Source organism: Catharus ustulatus, chromosome 5 (assembly GCF_009819885.2).
Source record: "Catharus ustulatus isolate bCatUst1 chromosome 5, bCatUst1.pri.v2, whole genome shotgun sequence".
In the NCBI taxonomy this organism is placed as follows: Eukaryota; Metazoa; Chordata; class Aves; order Passeriformes; family Turdidae; genus Catharus; species Catharus ustulatus.
The window spans coordinates 65,014,580-65,042,013 of NC_046225.1; the positions used below are offsets into that span (position 1 = coordinate 65,014,580).

At 39.4% G+C, this 27,434-nt stretch overlaps 1 protein-coding gene across 5 annotated transcripts in view; it reads right to left on the minus strand.

Moving 5' to 3' along the window:
- AFAP1 (actin filament associated protein 1) overlaps positions 1-27,434 on the minus strand; it is a 115,449-nt gene that overhangs the window by 75,815 nt on the left and 12,200 nt on the right. The window contains exon 1 of one of the 5 annotated variants that reach the window (XM_033060074.1): positions 21,580-21,643. The exons of 1 other annotated variant lie outside the window; for it this stretch is intronic. In XM_033060074.1, the coding sequence (XP_032915965.1) occupies positions 21,580-21,610 (31 nt within the window). In that variant the 5' untranslated portion in view covers positions 21,611-21,643. Of the gene's footprint in view, positions 1-21,579; positions 21,644-27,434 lie in introns of those variants that run through there. 3 more of the 5 variants (XM_033060077.1, XM_033060076.1, XM_033060078.1) reach the window with 3 other exon arrangements.

A 27,434-nucleotide genomic window follows, 5' to 3' on the forward strand; every position in this document is an offset into this window, starting at 1 on the left:
TTATCTACCTTTGGGTCAGACCCTGCAAATGTTTTCCCATGGTAAAAAAATCCTCCCAATCCTTCTGATCAGTTTCTCTAACCAAAGCAGCAGGATGAGTTCACAGAGAGAAAAAAAAAAAAGTGTTTTAGTTATTAACATCTAAAAGGCACTAATTTCATTCGTATGCAAAAGGAGCAAAGCAGACAAACAGTCGGAGGTCTGTTCCTCCTGCCAGCAGTGGGAGAATGCAGCTCTGAGGATGGGAGACCAGGGCAGCTGCCAGAACATATCCTGGCACCAGCATGGGCACTGCCTGGCCAGCTGTGCCAGCTGTGTCCTCCCCTCACACCTGGCTCCTTCCAACAGAGGTGGTATTTACAAAAAATAAAGTCATTATTCCATATAAAAATATATTTGTATATTATAAATATTATTTTTTTATATATAATATTCAATATAAACACATGTCTGAGCTCTGAGGACATACGTCCAAAATGTTACCATTACCAATGGTTCTCACTCACTCTGAGTCTGGCTGCATTTCTTCAGGCCAAGGAGATAATTCATTGTTTGTAAAAAGTGCTGCCGTGGGACCAAACAGCACAAGTAACACCAGCTCTTCATTGTTACACCTTCCTGTGAGGCCATAGGAGGGAAGAAGAAGAGCACTTTACATCCTCAGCATATTCTCTCCGTGACTGCTCATTTGTGCCAGCTGATGGATGGCATAAAGATAAAAATGGACCAGTGGGTTCAGAACAAAACTACTATATTCAAACTGCACAAATTACCTCAGCAGTATCACTTGGGCAGGAAAGCTGCATTTTATGACTGAGAGGTTCACTGCATGCCCACCTGCCCTCACCAAACTTCTGCCACAGGTGAGGCAATGTCCTGATCAACAAGAGCTTCACCAAGGGCTGGGTGTGCCACCAATCCAATGCCTTGTTTGTCTGGATGAGATCCTGGATGGTTTGTTTAACCACATTTACTAAAAGGTGTTCCCCAGTTCTTCCCATATTCCCGAGTAACAAAGATGCACTGCCAAATGTCCTCCCACAGATCTCACAGGCAAAAACCAGCACCCTCCCTCAAGGAAAAAACCAACCCAGCAACGATTAGAGTTTCTAGCAAGTTTGCACATTTTCCTGAGTTTATGTGTTTTGTTTTTCACAGACTCATAACCTAACTAGGAAACCACAGACTGATGCATCTGTTGGTCTCGGTTATTATCAAAAATGTGCTGACTCTCTATAAAAGTTATCCCATTGCATCATAGCCCAAACAAGCAGTGTCAGGCCCGTGTCTGGCAGCTGAGCCCAGCGAGGATCCCTCCCAGCCGGGCTGGGACTGACCAGCTGGGGTGGCCGGGCAGCGGCCGCGCCCTGCCCAGCACCCACTGCAGCCAATGCACACAGATAAAAGCCATCCATGGCAAGCATTTGCATCCTTGCCTCATCTCACCATCTGCTGCTGCTGCTGCTCACTTGAAAATTAATACAGTGGCTGCTTGAACCAGAAGCTAATGCTGCATCTGTCCTCATTAGGTCATTATTAGACTACTCATGCAACCCTCTTTGCAACTCAAATGGAGTGACAGTGGCCTCTAATCTGACAGCATCTGTCCTCCATCAAGAGAGACCAAATTGTAAATCCTGAGACAAATTGGACTGAATCTTCCTCCCAGTCTGTGCTCCTTAACTTTACCTTTCTTCTTCCCCCATACACTCTAATCAGAGTTTAAAAGTAAATTAATGAAGTGTACATCTATTTCAAAGAACATAAGGTCTTTCCCAAGCAAAAGTACAGAAAACTCATGACTGGTCTTGCTTGTATAAATTACATCTCCCAGTCCAATTTTTAGCTGCTGTTCGTGGCTGTTAAGTGAAATTGCATTTTATCATCTTGATCTTTGATTGCTAATACTCTCCTATTTGCATCTGATTTGCACTGCATGAAGAAAAGCAAAATGTGAGAAGAATCAAGCATATATATTGATGTTTCCATTCTCATACAAATCTTAGCTCTCGTGGCCTTTGATCCAGAGAAAGTCTCAGAGAGACATTCCCTATACATAAATTGCAACATACTGATTTTAGAGAAGGACTAATTTCACAGGCTTCAGGGGCAATAGTCTGAGATAGAAAGCTGTTCTTTCCCATGGAAGACACACTAGAAACTTCTTACAGGAAGCAGATTGAGCATTTTTAAAAGCCTCCTAGTAAAATGTATTTTACCCTACATGCATTTTTCATCATTCAACTCAGAAATTATTTACAATAAGAAAGTGAGCAGTCAAATCCACTTTAGCAGGTTTTAAGGGAATTCTAGCAAAATGTATCTATCTACAAAAAACCAAAGCCCAAACCACTTTCCTTCTGTTCAAAGGACTTTGAAAATTAAGTGACGAAACTGCTAAGATGAATGTTTGCAACCATTTTTTTCTTAAGCTACAGTTTGAGAACCATGGTTACAGCTAATAAACTTCTAAAAATAAAAAGGAAAAAAAAATCCAAAACCAAACAACATTAGAAAGGATAAAATGTTCCACCATGTCCTAGTCCTTTCTAGATCTGTCCCCACATTTGTAGAGGCTCAGGACAGATATGTGCACTAGCAATAAAATAATGCTAGGTAACCTTGTTCATGTCCTAGAAGCAAGAAATGGACAGAAAATTGGCAAAAAGCAGAAAAGACCAGGAGAAAAATAGAAATTATTTAAATAAGCCCTTGTTTTGGAGCATTTGAGAATGGCAGAAAGGTGCTTCAAAAAGGCCAGGTGGTCCTGATGAAATGGAAGGAACATGAGAAGAAAAACAAGAGAAAGATGGGTCATTCACAGTCTATGAACCTTTACAGCATTCTCTGAAGAGAACCAGAAAGTTTTATCTCAGTTAAATAGGTTGTTTATAGGAGAGAAGCAAATGTGTGCTTGGGGTAAGGCTTTTTGTCTTCTTTGCTTCTTTAATCTGTTTTCTCATGATTACACATTTTTTTTTTTACCACAATTTTTCATAAGAGAAATGCGAAGAAAGGCAGAATCAGCTTACACTTTCTTTTCATTCCAGATGGCAAAGTGACGAAAACTGACTAACAGCTAAATCAAGAAATTATGATGAATGAAGGCATGCATTCTAAAAAAAGCCTTTGCAATTTTTCAAGTCAGAGAAACAGGAGAGCAAATATCTCCTAACTTTTAGAAAGCAATGCTCATTCTCAAGGCACTGGAGACTACTCCACTTTCCTACCATCCTTCTGGTTACAAAGCAGCACTCTCTGTGGTTTGCAGATGGGAAACTGAGGCAGGCTTAGTGCCACAAAGACTGTCACAGAGCTTAACCTGGCACTGCCACCCAAAGAAGCAGCTATTGCCCAAAGCACAGCTTTCCCCAAGCCCAGGCTGTCATTTCTGCCTGCTCTCTGGGCTGGCATGTGTGCTTGTGCAGCCACAGGATGGACTGGAGCAGGGTCTGATAGAGGTTTTAAGAGCAATACCCAGTCATGCTGGAGTAACTTCATGGTGGAACACGACCACAGATAGATTTGTACCTAAACTAATGCTCCATGAAGCTCGTAGGGCTGTAGTGACAAACTCAGGCTGTTTTGAAATTCCTTTTACCCTAGGATCAGGCAATACTGGGGTAATGTCCTCTGTGTCCTATTTCCTGATATATCACAAGTGACAGGACACATTGAGGGCTGCTGTCCCACACACACCACATGCTGGGGCAGTTCTGTGCACACCCTTGTATTTCCCTCATGGGGACACCAGTGAAAAATGGGAGAAATTTCATGTTCTGCAGTTATCTAAGTCCACAAATTTGGTGTCAATCTAACTGCTGTGCTAACACCAAATTAGCCCTACAGACCAAATATATACATGTTGAGTGTGTAACACTGAATGTCTGAGACACAATCTCAGATCCAAAAAGACTTTGTTAATGATTCCCATTAATGGTAAAGCTCTCCCAGTGTCAACAGCTGCTGAGATAATCTAACTCATAGCACATCTGAAAATCCAAATCAAGCTGTGGCCATCTCAAGATAATGTGACTAACTTTATCCTTTTTTGACAGTGTTGTCTATTTTTGGCTTTGTAATGAAAATCTAAATGGATCTAAATCATGTGACCTGAATGCAGTGGAAAGTTCTTATTGACCTATTGAAGAAGAGAAACATTTTGTTAATCTTCAAAAAGCCCAAACTCCCAGATACTAAATCATTAGATATCTGCATTAGAAAATTATTAAATAAATTGTTAAAACCATATAGAATTTACTACTATGCTATGAATAACTTTAATGACATTAAATTTTATTGTGTTTCTACACAAAGGCAGGTTTCCCTGACTTTGCAGCCCTGCGAACAAAGGCAGATCCCACTGGCAGGAGCTGCCTCCGCACAAGCCCCAGCATGGCCTGACCAGATGTGCAGATGTTCATAAATAATAATAACGATGATGATGATGATGGCAGAACCATGTAAGCATTCATGACTTTCTAGTTTCCAGCCTCTCCTCGATCTCCAGTGCCAAACCTGCAGAGCTGGCTGGCGAGCAGTCAGGGGCTGACAGCCGTCCTGGCAGCGCGCTCGGCCCCCGGGGCCCCTCACCTCATTATCCTGACATAGAGCAGGAGGATGCTGAGCCACTGCCAAGCAGGAGGTGTGGGCTCAGAGGGACACCCAATCTCCCCAGCCCAAGGAGTCTGGCCTGGAAGGACAATCACAGGTCACCTTGGGCCCCAAACCCGCATTCCTGGCTTGCACTAGCCTGCAGGCAAATGGATTACCTAGGTTCAGGAGTAGGGAGGAAGAGGACTGGATTGCAAGCCAAGGCAGACATTATTTGCAGCATGGATTAATTAAAACTACTCGGATTTCATTTTTTAACCTCTCATACTGAGAAAGAATAAATGATTCAGAATAAAAATACTCAACCATGCCAACACATCACCCCCACCGGTGGCTGCAGATGCAGGGCACAGTCTGGCCATATGTGGCCAGTGTCACCCTCTGACACCATGACACTAGCAAAAAATTATATCACAGGCTACAGTGAAACTGTATTCCACTGCAACAGCTCATCCTAGAAGCCTGAAACAAGATGAACACGGAGAAATAAAACGATAGGTGAAAATTATCATCATATTCAAGCACACTGCATGCATGACTCTGAAATGTTCATTATAAAATTCCAATGGTCTCAGTTCTACAGCCCTAAGAGACTGTATGCTGAAATAATGAAAGAGCAAGGGTGGAAGGGGGCTTGGAATAAAAGTCAGCAGGTGTAATTATTATTTGGAAAATTCTTAGGCACTTACTCTTCAGAGCACTGCATGAATATTCATTAAGCCTCCCAGCTTAGGAAGCTTCAGGTTTGAGTGCTGGTATCTTCCCTTTATGGATAAAAAAACAAGGCATGAAATCCCAGTTTCAAACATTTAAGTGGAACTTGAGGATTGTTCTTTCTCCATAGTCTCATCAAGTCTTTTACCAATTATCTTCCTCTAAGGTAAAAAGAGCAACAACTAAGTGACTGTGGAGAAAAGCAATTGCCCCAGAACACTACAAAAATAAATGGCAAAAACAGAGGTGAATTCAGAACTCTGCAGTACCCTACTCCTTTGGGAGCACTACTTAAGTGCAGCAAATCGTGAGCTAATAATACCACTCTTTGGAGCTGTGCTAACAGCTTCCCAAAGCTTGCTCTGCGAGGCCACAGCTCAGTGATCCATGGAGCAGATCAATGGAGCAGCGCTGTCAGCAGAGCTTCAAATTAAAAGCTAAAAGAAAAGGGTTCATTGAGCTCTTGACATAAATTTTAGGTTCAGCAACGGAGCCTTAAAAACACTGCTCTTTGGCAATCATCACAGTCAGATGGCATTTTTCAGAAAATATATTTCAACTTTGGAAAGCAACATTTTGTCAGGGAGTGTCTTGCAAGCTCCACACATTCTGAATTGCAGGATTTGCAGCTGAGGACACCACAGCAAACACCTCCTGGTGTGCTAAATTAGAGATGGGCATCTACAGAAGGGTAAGTTAGAGAAGCCTCAGCCACACACCAGGGCAACAGGTTTGCCTCAAAAAGCTTCAATACCATCTCAGCAACCTAGAATAAACCATCCTGGCTACAAAGCCTGCATGGAAAGCCTAGGAAGCAGACAGATAACATGCTGTGCCCAACACCTCTGCTGCTCCAAAGTTAGAGGACCAGAAGAAAAAGAAAGAAAGGAAAAGAAAGGAAAAGAAAGGAAAAGAAAGGAAAAGAAAGGAAAAGAGAAGAGAAGAGAAGAGAAGAGAAGAGAAGAGAAGAGAAGAGAAGAGAAGAGAAGAGAAGAGAAGAGAAGAGAAGAGAAGAGAAGAGAAGAGAAGAGAAGAGAAGAGAAGAGAAGGAAAAGAAGTCTTGCTTGTGTCTTTTAAAACACATCTATGAAAGCAACATAAGAACTCCTGTGTATGCCATCCAACTGTTAAGTGGCTTTTCAGCTATATCTGAAAGCATGACAAGAAGTAAAATGTAGCTATGGAGAGTATCATCCCAAAGCAATCCAACCTCTCTGTCTAATTTATTGTCATTTCTACCTTTCCCTGCATAAGACAACAAGGAATTGTTATTTATCCCAATTTATAGCATATTCCTTTGAGTAAAGGACACAGGACAGGTCATTGGTACTTTGGCAGGGTTTAATCTTCTAGGTGGTCTAAGTAATGGTGAAGTTTTTCCAAATGAACAAATAAAAATGTATGTTCTAGTCTTTCCCACTTAAACAATATGAAGCTAAATAGTAAGAACTTTAAAGAAAGTAAATACAATTCAAAGAAAACAACTGATATGATACAAATGGTAGAAACTTGAAAAATGCAACTGAAAAGTATAAATACAAAGCATCAGCAAGAACGCATCTTTTGCTAATAATTCTGTCCACAGGGTAGGACAGAGACCAGACGGGGTTATCTGATTCTGAGGGGTTAGTAAGAAACTTCCTATAAGTCTGGTTATGCCAAGGTGATCAAAACAATGGGATGAGGAATGCCCTTTCTGTGTATTTGTTAGAAAGCTGGATGTCTGGTAACAGTGCACACACACAGGGACAGACAGGAGAAATAGGCTGTGTTGTCTTTGGCAGGATCTTAGCAGTATTTGACTATCACCATGAATTGTCCCTGTTTCTGCCCCTCCACTGGAGCATGCCTTGGTGTCAGCAAACCAGCAGAAAAGCCAAGGGCAAAGCTGAGTTCAAGGAATAGTCTGGGTCATAGTTTATTTGCTAATTATTTTGGATTTTACATGTCTTTCTATGAAATTCTTTTCTAATTTACATGTTTTCCAAGGGCATTGAATCTTCATTTTTTGTTATAGGTTCAGGACCTCATTATGAGCCTTTCTGCTGCCTTTTGGCTTTGGACAGGCTGCAGCCTTATCTCTCTTCTCAAAATTTTATTTATTCTCTTTGCAAAATCTTATTTATTGTTGGACACTGGTGTTGATATCAACCTCCTTAGAACACAAGTGTGTGTACACAGCCCAAACCCCTGTAGAGTACACAGTCCAAACATTCACTCAGCAGAAAATCTTCATTAGCTGTGTTTCATCCCTGTCTCCTACCCCCTATTTATTTTAGCATTGTATATGAATATGCTGTATTCCTCAAAACAGAAGTCTCCTATATAGCAGGATTTAGGTAAAGTATAATTTTGGTGAACATCAATGTAATAGTCTGTCCAGCTGTCCAGCTGTGCTTTTCACAAAAAGATGCTCAACTGCCAGAGCCACAGCTTCACCATGGCAGCAAGAGAGGTGGAAAGAAAGGAGATCCATCCCAGAACTGAAGTTTCCCTGTTTGCAACATCACATTTCTGTTAACTGAGCAGCTGTGAGACCCCCAGTAAAAGGCAGTCTACAGGAACACACAGACCACTGCCAAGGATGGAGTTATGTCCTGGTGTACTCCTACTGTGAGGAGGTTGTGAAGGGTTAAATGGTCATTTCCTCAGCAAGAATCAGATGCCATGATGAAGATCCAGTGCTCTTCTGCACCTCCTCAACCATTCCTCTCTCTTCTCCTCAAGACCATAAGAAGCTGCCACACCAAGAGGAGAGATCTGCAATATGCCAAGCACAAATACCACGTGGAGTAGTGAGAGATCCCCTCTGAGAAACAAAGACCTGCTCAGGAGTCTTCTATCAAGAAATAATATAAGTGTCCCACCAACCAGAGGTACTGAGATAAGAGTCAGAAGATTCTCTCATTTATAGGCAGTGCTTCAGAGCCATTTCTTAATGCTTTAAAAGCACAGGAACATTTTATTACACCTCAGAATAACATGGTGTTGTATGTTAGAAAAAGATGCTCTGGAAACTTCCCATGAAAATTACCGGCAAATATCCATTTCTTGGCAGCCTTGTGTATTTGGAGAGACCTTTTATTTAGTTAAAAAAAAAATAAATTACTAAATAAACATGCACATTATTACTCACATCCAGGAGGAAGTGTGACTTTTCAGGAAAAATGAACTTTCTGCTCAGGCAGTTTCCAATAAGAGCTCAGAAGAATGAGTGTAATACAAGTCAGATTTATTAGAAGTTAATTAAAATCATCTGTCTTAGGAAAATTCTTTTTTTCTCCTCTAAACTCATGTTCTGAAGTAGAAATAACTTCCAATTGTATTCCAAACAAAGTAAATAAAATCTTTTGTAACTTCTGCTATCTTCTCAATTGTAGTATTTATGATGAACACAAGGTATTTATTTTTGGACGGTAAGAAATGAACACTGCTATTATTTTAGTCTATTTTGTGCCTTTTTAACAGTCATGCATTTAATTCTTTTCAAATGCCTATTAATTTTTGGCATTAGAATTCCTTAAAGTAATTTTGCAAATAGAAAGGTACTAAGTCTGTGTCTTTACATCATTATTTTACATACTTTTCCACACATGAATTTTGTTCGCTTGTTTTTAAAATCCACAAAAGTTCAAAATTTTCAGCACTTTTGAGAATTGGCCCCTATTATCAGTTAAAATATCATCATATATTAACCTGCTTGGAAACCAGAGCCTCTTCACTTAATCATAAACACCACAGCTATAATCTGACCTAAGTAATCTGCCAAATGCTGCGCAGGAGCTGGTGCCATTTAGAATGACAATCTAATTCTTTCTGTTTCCACAGTTGGATTTTATCCAGGGGATGATTTTTTCTTTGAGCTGTATTTTTTCTAAGCTATTTTGGGGCATTTTGCCTTTGGCTTGGAACATTTTCTAAATAATACAGAAACATAAATTTGGATACAGTGTCAATGCCATAATGTACTACTTTTATATGGCTTCATATGAAAAAAAAAATCCCCGTTATATCAGAGACAATTGTAATACAAGAAACAGTTCTAAAACACCTTCTTGCTTTCAGGCATGTGGGAAATGTCATCTGAACAGACCTGCAGAACCTAAAGCAAACACAAAAGTTAACTTGGATCCTTTTCCTCAGGCACATCTAGCTAGAAAATGCAATTCCTTGCTCCTACCCCAATTGTGGGTTGTTGGGAAAGGGTGGAGCTGCTCTGTCCCCACTCTCTGCTGTGGGTTTCTGGCATTTGCCTCCATCAAGGTCCAGACTCAGCAGTGCAGTGCACCTCAAATGAGTGCAAAAGGAAGGATTCCTTTTTCTTGAATAAGAGCCATCTCACCCTGTAGCTGCACAACTGTTAGATCTGGTGCATTCATCATGAATCCAACCAAGTCCCTGGCAAAACAATCCAGTCAGGTGCTGTAATCTCCAGGACTGCTCACTTTAATTTTAAAATTACTCTGGAGCAACTCAATTTCCAACTGTTTTTTGTTCTTCATGCTAATGTGTCTCACTCTGAGGTTAAATATACAATCTTTCGATAGTTGGATTTAATTACAAAAACCATTTAATACGTTCAACAAGTCACTCTTATTTCAGGAGAATGCTTTGCTATCATTAAGATACAGAAAATTCAGAGCTGTCTCCATGGAAGTGACTTCTAGATTTTTATTAAATACTTCATGCTAGTGCTTTTATATTAGGCCACTGTCCCTTGGAACTACAGACCTGATGATGGTACAGGTTGCTTTTTCTGAGGCACAAAACAACTCTGCTGGAAGCTGAGCCTCTCTCCTACAGACCCTTCTGAGCACTTCATGCACAAAGACATGCCCTGGAACCACCCTTTGTGCTGCAGGGCCAGTACTTGCTTTTTCTTTTTGTCAGTGATGAAGTTGCTAAGGAAAATAAAGCGAAAAAATAGTTGTTTCTCAAAGCAAAAAGCATAGTTTCAGAACAGTAACAAAATTATCTCTAAGAGTTTTTGGGGGAGACTTGCTGCAGTGTAGATGACACCTGGGGAATCTTCATCTTTACCAGCTGTTAAGGTTTGCTCATACAAGTTATTAAGCAAAATACACCACTCACAGCCACAATAATCTGAATTCATGGGACTTGTCACTTTTTTCATAACATGCTCCTTCTGGACTCAGCTACTCAGAGATTCAGACCTTGTTTTGGGTCCTCAGAAGGCTGGTACATGTTCTGGCAGAAAGGCATTCTTTCATCCAAATGCAGCAGGACACAAAGTGATAGATTCATTTCCATTCTCTCCTGTAATCACCCTGTCTGCTCCTCCTCACTCAAGGAGGCAGAGCTTGATGTTCTGCATGGTTTTCCCTATCTCCTTTATTCTTAGTGGATGAAAAGTGATGTGAAACTCTCACATACTTCTGTCACAGAATCATAAAATGGCTGGGGTTCGAGGAGACCTCTGGAGATCATCTAGTCCAACTCCCCTGCAAGAGCAGGCTGCACAAGGGTGCACATCTCCAGAGGAGACCACAGCCTGTTTCAGCCCTCTTTCAGCCTCAATGTAAAGAAGATTTTCTGCATATTCAGATGGAACTTCTGTGTTTCACTCTGTGCCTGCTGCCCCTGCCCTGTCTCTGGGCACCACTGAAAAGAGCCTGACCTCACCATTGTGACACCTGCCCCTAAGATATTTGTATGTACCTTCAAGATTCCCCTCAAGGGAATCCCTCTCAGAAATACTCCATGCTCCAGGGAAATGTTGTATGGCTGTAAAAGATCCCACCCTGTTAAGTGACTTAAACTTCTAAAGACATTTAATTCTACATTTTTTGTATCTACTATGGCAAATGTGTGGAGGGATTTTAAGATTAGTAAGTTCAAGTTCATTTAAGTGAATTGTAAACAGAGAGCTTTCTGCAGAAGGACTATGTCTGCAGAACAAGTCTTTTGATGACAGTTACAGCATATTGACAACACATTTACCATTTTCATTATACTAATACCAAGAATATTGCAGAACTGTGTGAAATGAACTGAGGTTTTACTATAGCTGCAAAGACAGTATCATTACTTGCAGGACTAGATGCTCAGGTTGGTTTTTCCACATATAATCTCATCTGCTCCTACACAGATGTTGTAATTATACTGAAGGTTATTCCACTGTGTCTGAAATACATCTTGGTCGTGAAAACTGAAGCATTATTTCTAAAAGCAGGCACAGTACAATAATGTAAGGGAAAACTCCAGAAGACACTCTCCCCTAGAAGACCTCAAACCTGATACAGACAAAATTTTTTCTAGGTAAAAAAACCCTTTTTTACATCCTAGGAAGTTACATTATTTGTTATTTATATACTTAATTATGCCCACTACAGATATATTTTCTGCATTAGTTACAGCAAAAGCATTTTACTATAGATGCCTACCAATAATTAGATAAGACTTCCAGTTCATTTCACATTAGCTAGAAACAGCCTCAGTCATGTTAATGACTTGGAGGTTGGCTGAATCTCAACTAATAACCCAAAGATGAATAGATGTACGTATCCAATTACTTCAAATGTGTCCCTTCAAATGAACACTAACAGAATACTTATCTTTGTATTCAGAGAGCAAAAGGGAAAAAAATTAGCCAGGCTGGCAGAAGCCATTTATTTGGCATGTGTCTGAACTAAACTAGATTTATTCGTTTCAAGAATAGTCTGGAAATTAGAATTTCCATGAAGTCAAACACACATAAAATTGTAATCCAATTCCAGATTTCTACTATAATCTCTGAAATTACACACTTGACTCAACTGTCAAATTTTAAAAATCCAGGAAAGGCTTTGTGGTCAATCAAAAAGATACTTAGTAAAAGCAAACTGTTATACAGGATAATAATCCTAACAGATGCCACTGGTGACTGTGTGGTCCAACTTTCCTTTCTTATTCTTCAGCATCTACTGAAAAAGTACACAGACTATTTCATATTCTGCTTTGAAACAGGTAAATAATTTATGAGTAAATAGCTTCTAAGAGAAAAAAAAAGTGTTTATTAAGTATGAGCTGCAACAATGAAAAATCTGTAAAGATTGTTAATGACGTGACTGATAGTTAAAATAACTACTGATTTTATGGCACCAAAGTGGAGAAATCAAACATAAAATACAACAAAAAATGAAGAGCTTATGATCTATGAATATATATTTTAAATGACAAATTTTGAAGTATAGCTTTCTTTAAACACTAATAGTCTAAGATTACTTGTTCTTCTATTTTCCCTAACTAAATTTGTATCACATTTATGAAAGTCTTGCTATTACCAGATGTATTATCTTCTTAATGCTCCAGTGAGAAACGAGCTACCTATCCTATGTGAAGATACATGAGTACAAAATGGTAAATAATTAATAATTTATAATCATATCTGGACTAAGGGCATTAACAATTTATGACAAAATACGAATACGCTGGGTAAATACTGTTTTTCCCCAGAGTTCTGTTAATTTAAAAAAAACACAAATGAGAAACCACTTCTCTGTATTGCATAATTGTGCCCACATGCATTCACTGCTCATGAAACCCAGGTCCCTGCTGCCTCTGCTGTCCCTGGCAGATGGGACACCTGCTCTGCAGACCAGTGTTACAAGTGTATTTTAATCTCAGCAGCACATGGGAAGGTGTATTAAACCCCAAAGGCATCCTATCCGTGTCCCAGTGGCATACACACCAGACAGACACCACTTAACAAGAAAATCAAAATCTCAAGGTTTCTGTTCAGTCTCAAGGTCTAAGAGAGCCAAAGAAAGATCATTTATCTGCTGGTATCCAAGGACCCTCAGTGACAAGAACTCAGTGTAACTCCAGCTCTGTGAGCTGACACAAGATGGGATAACCCTGCTGAGCTCCTGGTGGTTTTCAGGCTTCATCCCACTGTAGGTCAGGAACCAGTGGCTTCCCTGATGAGATATGGGAAGCTGAAAATTTAGATTGCAACATTTTAGTCTCAGTTCTTCACGTTCTTCCAGTACAGCCTGTGTTGACTTTATTTGAGGTCTCTGACAACTGCGACACATTGACACCTTCTTTTCACAAGTGTTGCAATATACTGAAGATTACTGATGGAAGTGGTCAGACTGCCAAGGTGCCTCTTCAAACCATCACATCCAACACTTAACACAGCCTGATTCTCAGGAAGGACACCAGAGCCAAACCACTGACCATGTAACTTCTGCACAAACAAAATGATCCAACAATTCCTGTACAAACAGGCCCCCATGTGCCATGTTAGCTGACATCATGGAGCAAATACCAACACTTTGAAGACAATGACTTTAACCACGTAGCATTCTGTTCACTTTCATGCATTTACTCCTTACTTTACTCTGATTTACAAGACTCAGCTAAAATACTTAACAAAATATGTGGCAGCAAGAAATCACTTCCTTAACTCTTTGCACTTGTGTGTTCTTTCGCTCCTCATCCTGGTCCTCCTGGAAAAGTGCAGCATCAGTGACAAGATTCTGTCTGTTAGGAATTGTTAATGCTTACTGCCAAAAAACACACACATATTTTGCTAGGCAGCAAACTTCATAGAAACAATATCACATTATTTATGCCAGAATCATGTAGACCACATTAAACATTTTGACTTGGTGGTTCACATTGACATTTAAATATTTAAGAAAGAGAAGTGTGATTTTTTTTTTATGTTATTACACTCTCATAATTTCCAGGGAGCACTAGGTACCTTCTTGACCCTTATGTTGAACATAAAACTCCATCCTGCATTGTCTTTCTGTTATTTCCCTGAAAAACTATGCTTGATATTAGAAAACTGAGATGTATTTATAACTGGTTTTTTTGCAATTTTATAAGGAAAGAGACCACCAATTTTTGCAATTATTTCTAAATAAGTTTATCTAAACAAAGCTATTAACAAAACAGGGCAGTCCATTTCTCAATATCAAATCAAACCATCCATCTCCATGCAAAGACAGAAAAAAAGTCAGAAGTTTCCCCATGGATGACTCCTTCCTGATAGAGAATCTATCATTTGAAAACCAAAACTACAGGAATCTCCTAGAGAGTGAATATCCTCTAACTATTTAAATAAAAATTAGAATCCTATTTTTTGCAACGAAAAATTTATTACTCTTACCTCATTATTACTAAGACATTAGCATGGTTTTTTCAAAACATTCCAGCGGCCTTCCAAACTGCAAAACCTGCCAAATTCTTTGACTCAGATGCCATAAAACATTTCTAAATTGCTGGAACAAGATCCAAATTTTGTTTTATAAAAGTATAAAAAGGATATGAGTAAAACCGTGAGTTGATTCATTGTGAATGTAACATATGTTAAAGGGTTTCCGGGTCCTGTTACTCATTATGAGAAAATAGCAATCCAGATACGCAGATATATTATGGTGGCTCCACAGATTTAGTCTCATCCTATTGTTTTTGGTGGTTTTCCCTTTCATCTAATCATCTGCATCTGGATTTTCCCTAAGTAAACCCATGTATTCCAAAACCAAGTAAATGAAAGCAGTTCCATCAATGAAAAGTGTGTACTTTCTCTAGTAATGTTAACCACACACTTTTCTCTTTGTCAACAGAGTAAATTGGACCACAGAGAAAACAAACCTTCGGAATTCTCAACAATTCAGCTATATTACTATGAAATTTGGAGTAGTTCTATCATTTGAGAAGACAATAATGTAAGTTATAATTGAATTTATATCCAGGTTATACAAAGAGCTAGAAAATATTCTCAACGTTTTTTTTAAATCTTATTCTGAATATTTCAGTTTTACAGCTTAGCAAGTATTTACAGGCTGTTCAGTAGTTAATACATTCCATATAATCAACCAAGCAACCATCATGATACTCATACTTAAATATTTGATAAAACATGTCTTTTGCTGCAGGAACACCTACAGCACCACTCAGCAGACTCACCCAGTTCAGGTGTGGGATTTCCATCATGTACACATAAGATACAGTAATTTCACGAGTATAAGGCACACCGGAGTATAAGGCGCACTTCTGGGTGTCAGTAAATTTCCAAACTTTGTCCATATACAAGTCGCACCAGACTATAAGGCACACTTTCTTTTTGCAGCGAGGATCCGCGCACAACAAAGTAACGAATTAGTAACAGAATCCCGCGATCGCGGGGTTTACTGGCAGGTGCTCAATCTACAAACGTTTTTCACAGATTGGTGCAGCCTTTAAACACAGCCCCAAGCGTCCTCCCCATGCCACAGGCCCCAGCATGGCTCGGATTTCCAGGTTGGCAAATTTCCAAACTTTGTCCATATATAAGGCGCACTTCTGGGTTCGGACCAAAATTTTAGTCAAAAGGGTGCGCCTTATATACATGAAATTACTGTAATTCCTGCCTTTCCAGATAAGCTTTGCAAGAGATTCTGGGAGCGTATCTCTATAGGTTCACAGTCTGCCTTCAGGCACATGTAGGAAATTCTGGGAATGCACAGGTAGAGTAAAAACTCTTCTGTAGCTCAGTCCCATCCTCACTGGGAAGCAGCAAGAATAGCAGCTCACACCAATGACTCAGCCCTTCCCTTACCTGCCCCTGTTGAGCTCACTGCCTACCCTGAAAACACCTCCAAGCTGCACTCAGGGTTTTGGGAAGTGTGTTTGGGAAGGGAACTAGACAATACCTGGGCAAGTGTGGGAGTGAAGCCGGCAAAAGGATCAATTCTGGAGTCTCAGTAGTCCCAGAGCTGCAGCTTAATAGAAGGCAACACAGGGTTTAATATTTGTTTGGCACAGTTGTTGATTTTTTGATTTTGTTTGTTTATTTGGGCTCTTTTTGCTTAAACTAAAGGCTGGGATTACAGACAAGTATAAAACAAGTTGAATTCTTATCACCACGTGTGATGCTCATGTAAGTAGAACTGCATTTTCTGAATTTCAGGAAGAGTCTTTCAGACAGTTCAAGTTTGGGTAGTGCTGGGGGAGTGAGAGCTGTTTTGACTTCATTTGTACAGAACAGCATTTCCATGCTTTTACTCTCAGTTTTCAAAAAAGCAGAGGGAGTTTTTTATTTTTTAAAGTATTTTTAACTTTTAAACAAAGCCAAAAGTAGTGATCCATTGCTTTGGAGCACTGTGTGGGAGGGAAGTGTTGCTAAAAATTTACCAAGATCCTCTTCAAAATAAACCCTGCAATCTCTTCTGCCCGACCACTTGTGGGTTTATTTTTGCCAGCACACTGATTTTTTTTAAATGATTTTTAGTTTCTTTTTTTTCCTATTTGACTGTAATGTAGAACAAATATTTACTCTCAAAAAGAAACATAAAGCCATTGCATTCTTTGAATTGTTTTGCTGACTCTGTTCCTTCCACAGCATAGTTTGGCTTTTAATGCTCACCACCCATATCAAGCTGCTTTTAGGGAGCGGCACAAGAAACTTCAGGATTTCACTTAACATTCAGTATTCCTCTCCCTAAGGAATGGTGGTGTCATATTTCAGCTTTTGCTTTGCATTTCCCATTGTCATGTGTCTCTGTGCTTTTTTTAAGACCCAATTTAGGCAGAATACATTTCTGTGGGGCTCAGAGCAGCAAAAATGTGCTTTTAACAAATAGAAAGAACATGACAACAGGGAAAAATTAATGGAAGAACCAAAAAGGGAAAAATACTAGCAAGCAGAGTGTGATTGTCACTCCAAATTCTCATTTTCAGTCTAAAATGTTTATAAAAAGTGGAATCTTAGCAATTATAACTGGGTGTTTTTGCTTTTGTAGCTAAGTGATTATATTTGACACAGCTTGAAGCCAGTTATGTTTATACAAGTGCGTGGGTTTAAGATGGAGAACTGAAGTTTGCCAAAAGCAATTGAACCGTAAAAGTCACTGAAAGTTTTCATACTACACCAGAAGAGGAGAAACACAGATATTGGTGCTGTGCTCTAACCAGATAGCTGAAAAAGAAAGCTGGGGTTTTGCTGGTCGTATTTTGTTAGAAATGGTACTTCCACAATACTTCAAAGAAAACCCTTTTTGTGCTAAAGCCACTTCTAAAGCAGCAGCCATCAGAGGAAGCAGGATGAGACAACAGAAGCAGGGGGAGGAAGGACAGACCACAATGCCAGGAGATGTCTGCTCAGCCAGACCCTCTTCAACATTCCCTTCTTTACACACTCAGCTGGGTATTTTCCTCCTGGAGACTTAGGCTTTAATAAGCTCAGACTTGCACACCACTCTGAGTGGACTGACTTTGCAGGTCGTGTCCTCCCAGGCTGGGTCTCAGGAGTGTGGAGCTGACTCAGGACAGAGATGGAGCAAAAAGCGCCAGCAACTACAAACTGAAATAAAACAGCAAGCACACCCCAGCCTGAGAGCAGATGGTTTTCAAATTCTGGCCATTTGAGAGGCAAAGGGGAGGGAGAGAAAGGGAAGGCATTGCTGCTGACAAGAGGTGACAAAGCAAGCAATCCTGCAGCTGCTTTCAAAGGTGAACAGGTGAAGTACATGTCAATTTTGCTACGACTGTAGAATTGAATTTCAACACAATAAAAGAAAAAGAACAGAACAATTCCAAATATAAAGTTCTGTGGAAGAGCAGCTTTGGGTGAACATGAAACTGAGATTTGAAAAGAACTATGAATATGATAAGAGAAGCAATGGTATTTTAGCATTTAAAGCTTCCAAGAGGTCAAAATTATTTTTCATTAGTTACATACTGCATGACCATCATACTGTATTTAAGATGGGAAAACAGAAGCTGTCAGGTCACTGAAGAGAGCAGCCAGGAAATCCAAACTACCCTCATGAAAAATGTCCTTTACTGTTGTTTAAGTTGACTTTGTTTAGACATCATTAAGCATCAGCATGAGGAAAGATCAATATTTTACATGGGAATGGGTTAAAAAATATGAGAATGCACAAAACATAAATAGTTTTGTGTTCAGTCAAAGAATATGGGAAATTACCATTGATGCTGTTCATCATTCCCATCCCAGGTGAGACCAGCTATCTCACTCCTCATGGAAATCAGTCCAAACTTTCACCTGGCAATCAAACCCAACCTTCAATCTGTTAGCCTAAGAAGGAGTGCCTCTAACATGCATTATCAATCTTTTTTGAGTCTTACATTCTCTCTGGTTCTACCCAAAGAATATATGGGGAACATGCTGCTTTTCTCTTTACTGCAGCCTTAACATACCTGAAGACTATTACACTGCCTCTCCTCCTTTTTCTCTCTGCTAAACAACTGAAATCCCTTCCCCACCCTCTCACAGGTTGCATCCTCAAAACTTCTGAATATTCCTTTTCCTTTGCTACTGAAATCTCTTTTATGGTCCAAATTATCGCTCAAGTATAGTGCCCCTTGTGAGACACTGCTCCAGACGAGGCCCTCTCAAGGTTATTTGGGTCCTGAGGATTATCTGACGATCTGACATCTCTTCCTGACAACACTCCCAGTAAAGCATTTGCCTCTTACCCTGCCAAAGGCTTGCCATCAGTCCTTCAGCCTTGGCCAAGATGTGGCCACCACATCTCTCACCTTACAGTGCACGCACTTACTTGATTCTTGCTGTAGGTAATGCAACAACATGAAAGGTAACACTTTTACCTTAAATTATTTCTATTACTTAAACACGGGTAAGGGAGGGCAGGGATGACATTTTATGTTACTGGTCTTCAGCCTCTGCATAAGCAAAAAAAACACCATTAAAAAACTCTTCAGGGTTTCATCACCAAATTTATCATACCAAAGATGAAGAACAAGTGGGGAACACTCACCCTAACTGCCTAAAATAATAAACCTTTTTGTCATCTGGGCATGAGACATGACAAAAAGCTGCAAACGTCCCAGCTGGTGGCTGTCTGAAGAAACTGCTTTGCTCCAGGCTGGGAGACCCCTTCCCACATGCCAAGATTCTGCAGAAGGCTGGCCAACTCCTCCCCCATGTTCTAAAAGTCAGTTTTATGAGAAGCAGAATGATGGAAAGGGAAGGATTTGCAAGTGGATAATACAAATGATGTGCTTAGGAGTCCAGGAACAACCTTCAGCCTGGACTTGCTAAGCTTCTGCTCAAGCACTTTTTGAGTAACAGTGTCAGCACAGGGGGAAAAACATGACAAAATCCAGCCCCTACTGATATTACTGCACATCACTTTCATCAGAGAAATAGCTCTGTGTCTGCCTGAAGCATTAGCAGTGACAATACACATATAGTTCAGCTGACCTTATCCTTTCATGATAAAAAAAGTTGTCATGAGGAAATACAGCTCTGCTAATATGACAAATTAGGAGGTTGTAAAGAAGTGGACACACAACAAAGCCCAATTATGGAGCAGAAATAATGGATTATTGGCTCTCCTCTATCAGTCCTGAATTGTTACATAAGTTCAGGCAGGAGAAAAAAAGACAGAAGAGACACTATACAGGCCCTTCACAACCAGCTCATCCCATCAGAATGACACAGATCTCTTAGGGCTTGGACATCCCTTGGCACTGTTGCCAAGGATATTCCTCTCCCCCCTCCCCATGCATGGAAGCTGAACCAATCTTATTTCATCTGCTGAGCCATTGTGGCAGGAAGAGTCATGTTAATGCAAAAGATCCCTGCTTCTTGTTAGTATTTAAATGCCAAGCAGCTCAGCAGCTGAATCATAAGTAGTTCAGCCATGCATGGGTAGAATTAACTTCAGCTGGCCAAGAAGGGCACACCAGAGCTCTTAACCAAGTGTTTGACAGGCTTAGCAGTAAAATGCCTGTGCAGAGCTTGTCCTAAGATACTCCTTTTCTTTCCCCTTAGTTTGTCACGATACAATTTTCACAGGAAATAAGTGATCTTCATTAAAGATTTAGATCTAGTCATGTTGAGTTGTATTTAAGTGGAAAGAAATCGTGTTCTTAAGGAATCTTTCTCATGCATGTCAAGGAGTAGCAGTTTAATTTATAGAGTAGTTGTACTATGTAAATATAATAAAAATAATAAAAAACCTGGAAAAGTCAGGACAAAAGGTAATTCTGACATTAAGAGTTTAAATTCTAAAGGTATTCCTCTACTTCTCTTTTTAGACTGGCATGAGATAATCATATACTCTGTGAGAGGACAAGATGTTCAACTGAATATAAATAAAAAATTCCTTTTGATGCTCTCTCTACTTCCCCCCTTCCCTTCTCCAAGATGCTCAAAGGGTGCTTTCATCTTAACTATTTCCTGATTAGAGAACTTGCAATCCCTTAGGCCAGGCTGGATGTTCTCCTTGAAATGAGTCACCAACACTGAAAAAACAATAACTGGACAGTCACTTTCTGAGATACTGAGATGACTTTCAGAGCAGCCTGTACAAGTGAAAGAAGCACACACAAGTATATAAGTAGATATTTCAAATCAGATGTTCATTTCTGGCTTTTTTGGTTTTTTTTATCCCTGCCTTTCCTGAAATCTGTGCTTTTACAAAACGTTAAAGTTAACCCAGGCAGCTGCTGAGAGGGACTGATGTCATCCCTGATCCCTCATTTCCATGACTTCCTTTGGGCTGAATTAGCATTCCTGGGCCATGGGTGAGCCAGAGGAGGGCATGGAGCCAGCTCACCAGGCCAGTGAGAGCTTCAGCTGGTGTCTGCAGGGCAAGGGCAAGGAAGGAGATGAGCTGCATCATATCTTCTAGTAAGTAGCAGCCTACATTCAGATTAAAATCACTGTGAACATCTCTGGTGCAGATGTCACACAATGGTAACACTGCACATGGTCTAGTCCTAGACATATGTGTGCATAAAGATGTACATATATATATTTATATGTATATATATATCTCCACACAGCTAAACATGCACATACACAGCTATCCTCATGCTGCTGTGGGAGGCAGCATGACAGCAGAGGACAAGGGGTGGGAGAAAACATCTCTGTGTCCTGGGTCAGGCACTCAGGGCATGGCAGGAAGGCTGCAGCTCACTCCCAGCTCCTCAGAGAACTGCCCCTATTCCTGTGGGGCTTCCCTTGTTTATCTGAAGGACTCAGTAGCTCTGTGGGAGCAAAAACAAGGCTGCTTTTATTCTGCAGTATTCTCAGCTTCATGCAGCATGTGTGATTTGGATAGAGAAATTTGGGGCTCCATAGAACATATTGTAATAAAACACCTGAAGGAAGAAAATGGTAATTATTAAAAACATATGCAAAATACTTCTGTGTATTACATGTGACTCAGATGCTCTACCCTGCTGAAATTATCAGAGGCAATATCATCAATAGCCTAAATGTTATAATTTTCAAATGAAAGCAAAAGCTGCAAGTAGGCTCACCTTTAGCTTTCTCCTCCCTGGGGCAGTGCATTCCTAGCAGGGGTGTTATCCTACATCTCTGTGGAAAGCATTATCTTCTGACAACAATGCAGCACTGTGCTTCTAAAGACCATGCAAAGAGTGGGAAAGTTCATGCTGAATAAATCTGGAAGAATTAAACAGTCCTGTAGTCTTTCATGTTTTACATTAGGGACATTGTTTATTTTGCCTTCAGAAATTTGGTTTAAGGTCAATAAATACAACATCTGTAGAGACTATATTTTCTTACGTAAATAATGAACCAATGGGCTATCACAACTACCCTTTTTATATTTTTTGATTTGTGCTCCTACCTGATAATTAAATAGAAGAGAGTGCAACTGGATATGCAAAAGTTGTTACAGAGGAATAGTACACAGTTATCCACATCTCACATTCCAAAGGGAATGATTTAATTTTTTTATTAGGACATCCAGGTGAAATTGAATACATTACAATCCTCAATTCCACAGCCTCATTTCTGAAGCAAGATCAAGCATATTATTCAACCCTTACAGTAGCAGACTACATACATGCCCTTACACTGTAAGATGAATTTAATAAAGCTGTTCATTGGAAAAACAGTAGACAAGTGTTTTGATTTGTGCTGACATGTGACAACCAAGAGGAGTGACCAATTTAAAAAATACTTTCTGGCAAGGTTTTGAAATCCACTAGCGGCAAATGAAAGTATTAAACAAAACAAAAATAAAGAACACAAACCAAACCCCCACCATCACCATAAAAAAACAAAACCAAAAACAAACAAAAATCCCCCAAAACAATAAACCTCACCACTCAAACAAACAGAAAGAACCCAAAGAACCCATACTCTTTAAGCATGGAGTATGGAAGGGTAGAAAGTTGTAGTGTTTCCAGTTTATGGGAAAAATGGAAATGCATCTGGAGTACTAGGAAGAAACCTCTCCTGGAGGCTTTTAGAATTCCCCTGCAATGGATTACATGTACTCTATTTCTATATATTCTATATATAATACATTTATAAATACATGTATTGTATTTTTATATATTCACATATATGACCTGCTGTCCATAACACAATTTAAGAACCTTCGTTTTTTCTACCCCACAACTTGCACTCAGCTAAACCAATTCAGCAACTGGAAGCACTACCTAGTTTACTCAGAGCTTCTGTTTTTACAGCAAAATCCAACAGTCCAGGAAAAGCTGAAAATCCTCAACAGGACTCAGGAAAAGTGGGCAAGCTTCCCTAAATTAAGCAGAGAAGCATCAGGTCCCCCTGCAAAGACCCAGGGGTACGTGTCACACAGGAATTTCAGCGCCAGGGATGAGGTAGACATAGATTTGAGGGTCCATGGTTTCTCTAAGACATCCTCCACTGACCCAAGAACAACTGGTGTAAATGTAGATATATAGAAATACATATAGATGTATATATTATATATATATATATGCATATATATGTATATACATAGCAAGATATATAAATACAAGCATATTCTGTAGAATATCAGAATAGCAACAAAAGGAGTGATTGGCACCAGCTAGTCATATTTAAAGAAATTGGGGTCAATTCTCCCCAGATATATTTGTGATCAGCAAATGAGATTGCTTGAATTAAAAATTCATAAATTTACACCATTTTGCAACTGAAAGCCTCTCTCAATGCAGCCTTATTGAACAGCATGTGGTTTTATTCCAGAGCTACACTTCCAATACATTTCACTGGATTAGGTCAGACCTCACTACTCTGCAGGGGAGAAGACTAGTTACAAATTAGTTTTAATAAATACTATTTGTTAAATTGTACTTAAATACAATGTTGTATTTGTTAATATCCTTGTGCAGTGAAGAGGTGTAAGCACCTATGTGCTATATGGTTGCTAGTACCAACCAATTTCTTCTAAATCAAGATCAAGAGTGAAAGGGAGGCATCTCCAGAGGGTTGCTCCTTGTGCTTTAAACCCTTAATCCCTGCCCAGTCCTTTACATTTGGTTGCATTTAAGGTCTTTAACTGTCAAAGAAACCAGCAGTTGTCTGGATAGAAAGGTAAGGAGAGTTGTGAAAATATATTTAAAACAGATTTCTTCCTAGCAATGCCTACAGCACCTTGTGCCATTTTGCTAGGGATATTGGATACAGTTTTTAAGAACACATAGAAGTATTCACCAAGGCTTGATGCTCTCATTTAGTCCTACCTTGCCCTTCTGGTTAATATAGAAAGCTAACAAAAACTCCAGCTGCTCAATGTATCACAAGCCCTTGTAAAGAACACATAAATGCACACTTGCCTAAATTAAACAGCAACCACGTGGTGGTCTGCACTGAGTGAATGTCATGTGTTTATGAACAGCACTTTCTAAAATACACTCTACCTCTCCAACTTTTAATAATATTTAACTTATCTCTTTCTTTCAACAAAAACTATTTAGGTAAAACAATACAGAAATAATCATCTCGTTCCAAACACTAATGAATGTTTCTGGGAGGTCACCTACCATACAAGCAGCATGCAACCACACAGCAATTATTCAGCCTGCAGCAGTGATGGAGAACTACATTCCTTACAAAAACAGCTTCAGCTTATTAAGTCTTTGAACTATTTTTAAAACTTAAACAGCAACAAGGAGTCAGACAAAGGCTGATACCAGTAAACAAATATCAACAAAGAAACGGAGAACATGGGTTGTGTGCATTGTCTGCCTTAGGGGTGAATGAAGGAGCTTCACAAGGTGCTCTGCATCTTCAGAGTTCTGCAGTTCCACTGGGACTTTTGGCATGGTAATAAACATGTTTAAGTCTCTGAACCTTTCCACTGGATTCAATGCAAACACACACGTGTAACACCCTCTGCCTGACTGCATCTCATGGGCAAACCCATTTTTATAGGTGTTCATTTTCAACCAAAGTCATTTGAGTGCTGTTGCAGGTTTAGTTTCCAGTCATCTCTATTTAAATCTACATTCTATGGAAATTACTGCTCTATTACACTACCTCAGAATGATAAATATATAAAATGTATTCAATATGTAATACAATATAGCACATAATAAAAAAACAAAACCAGTTTGATTAAAAAGCAGCCTTTAAGGAGATCACCTTACAATACAATATTTCATATATAGATTTCTGTGGAAGAAAGGCATATTTCTTAATTATCTGTATCAATACTTCCTGGTCAAACCTGAAATACACTTATAAAAAGAAACAGGTTTTGGAAATAAATCCAAGCCACTAAGGTCCTCCCTGGGCTTCCTATCAAAATCCCAAATCCCTGATATTGTTTAAATGTAAGATTAATCTTCAAAGGGATTAGTAAATTATTAGTTAAACCCAGATACTTCAACTTCCCAGAAGTTGAAGCTCCAGTGTGCACCTTTTTCAAAGACATAAGGAAAAAAATTTCCCAAATAGTATCTGTAGTTTCCCCTGTGATGGTTTCCAAGCCACCACACAATCAGTTTCTTTTCCTGTCTTGAGAACATGTTTTATTTTGATGGCACTTTTATTTGTTGTTTTAAAATTTTAAACTGTGGCAATAGAACTAATTATTTTTAGTTTATTGAAGATTAAGAACCTCAGTTATTCAAATGTATGACATCTTAATTAGATAGGCACAGAGAGCAGCAGCCTAAATAAAAATCTCACAGCTGAATGAACTCACATTTGGTATGCAAATAATTTTACATGTGACCAACATGGCAAACTACTCATAAATCTAGTTAGAAAACTAAAATTATACAGCAATGCCCAGAAGAACACCACTAAGAATTTTATATCCTAAAGCTCATTTACCAAGAATCTCTCTGTCATCCTTCCTGCATTTCCAGTCTCTTTCCAAATATATTCTCCCTGAACACCATAAGCCACCAAAGCCCTGAAATGGCCAAAGATGTTGTGACAGACCTTTTTGTAAGCACTAACTAAACACAAAGCTGGAGTACACTTATATATGCAAATGCAAAGAATGATTATCTTGTTTTAAGCCTCCTGAATAAATTCCTTTAATTCAGAAGAATTACTCATTTTATAGGGCTGAAAGCTGAGGCAGGCCATTTGAGCTTTAGCAGTGACATTGCTCTGACTAAATGCCAGTGCTTACAAAGCACTCATCTGTATCTCAGCTAGTTGCCCTAGGCTCAATGCACAGTCAATGGAGAAATTTAGGCTTCCTAAAATAGATGTCTAGAATAGATCAGATTAATTACATCCTAGAGAAGCCAATTTGTATCCCCTGATTGTACAGAAGGTCTACTGGGAAGGAGCTCAGCTGCAGACCTGCTCTGCCATGAGTGGCTCAAGTCGGGCAGAATGCATCCCACCCTAAGTGCCTATCAGCTTTCATGCCTTTCATTTGGAAATCTGATCCCATGTTTACTAAAATGAAAGTGAAAAAGAGTTTTCTCATTACAGTAACATATTTAAATATAATTAGAAAGTTGTTTAGTGATATGTTATAGTCATATATATTTAATTGTATTATTATTATTTATCATTTTCATGTCATCTTTTAACCGTGCTTAACCAGTTTTGCTGAGAACAGAAATGAGAGAAATATCTGTATTGCATTTTCTGCAGAACCCATTAACTGGCAGCACAGAGAGCCATAGTGAAGATCCCATAGAGCCTCCTCAGTTTCAGACTCTCTCAGCATTCACATGAGGCTGCTGTTACACGCACCAGGGACAGGCAGGACTTGTGAACATACGATGACACTTAGTTTCATACTCCTATTTTCTCAACAGATGGTCTGAGTGAGTGCTTTTCTTAGTGCTTGCAAGTACCAATAGCTGAGTCATAATTTAGATGTGAATAGATTAAAACAAACTGTTTATCCTCAGTTAAGAAGCATATTTCCAAATGCTAATCTTCAAAACTGGTAAATGTAACATAACTTCACAAAAATACATTCTCATTTCACTTTAACTTCCTCCTGTCACAAACTCATCATGGTGAAAAATGTAACAGATGTGATGTGCATATGAAAGATTTCATCCCACTGTCCTAAGAAAAGGGAGGATGGAAAGAAAGCACTTTTGGCTCATAGCTGACATCCATCTATCAAGAACAGTGCACATGACAGGCCACCACAAACACAATGAGAATGTTTTTAACAAACAGCATGCCTGTTCCCTCAAGTCCCACAGATAAGCAGGGCTTGCACTGCACTCAGTGCCTTTGCTTTTCTACCAGCATCAGTTCAGACATAGCAATTTAGTTCCAGCCCCAGAGGACACTGAATAAAGCAGTTAAATATCCCTTTACTACCCCTCTGGATCCCACTACAGCTCTTCTACACCTGATTTAGGTAAGCATCTTATTTCACAAATATTATTACTATTTGTAGTCATTCATATCTTTAACCAAGTTGGTTGCCTTCTGTTTCACTTTAGCTGCACATGTCAAGTTGAATTCTGTCTTTGAAGGACACTGATTGAAAGTAATCTGAAATGAAATCCCCTACATAATTTCTATCCGTGGTCTTCTGATAAGAAAGCAGATCCAAACAAATTCCTATCAGCAAGAGTCTGTATTGAGGGACTGAAAATTTCCATGATGGAGAACCTCTGTCTCATTTCTTACAGTGGGGACACTTGCTCACCATTTGTCTTCTAAAGCAATTCGTCAGGATACCGACCCTATCCGAAACTCATCTCACATGAAAATTAACACCAGACACAGGTACTCAATCAAAGAGTAATGCAAGGCTAAAACAAAGGATGGCAAAAGTCACATAGAGAGGATAGGGTACCACTCAGATGTGGATCCAAAATATCTCCAGTGTGGAGCAGACTGTTGCTTAAGAACAAGCATAAACATAAACAATAACTAATATGGTTGGTTTGGGGATAGG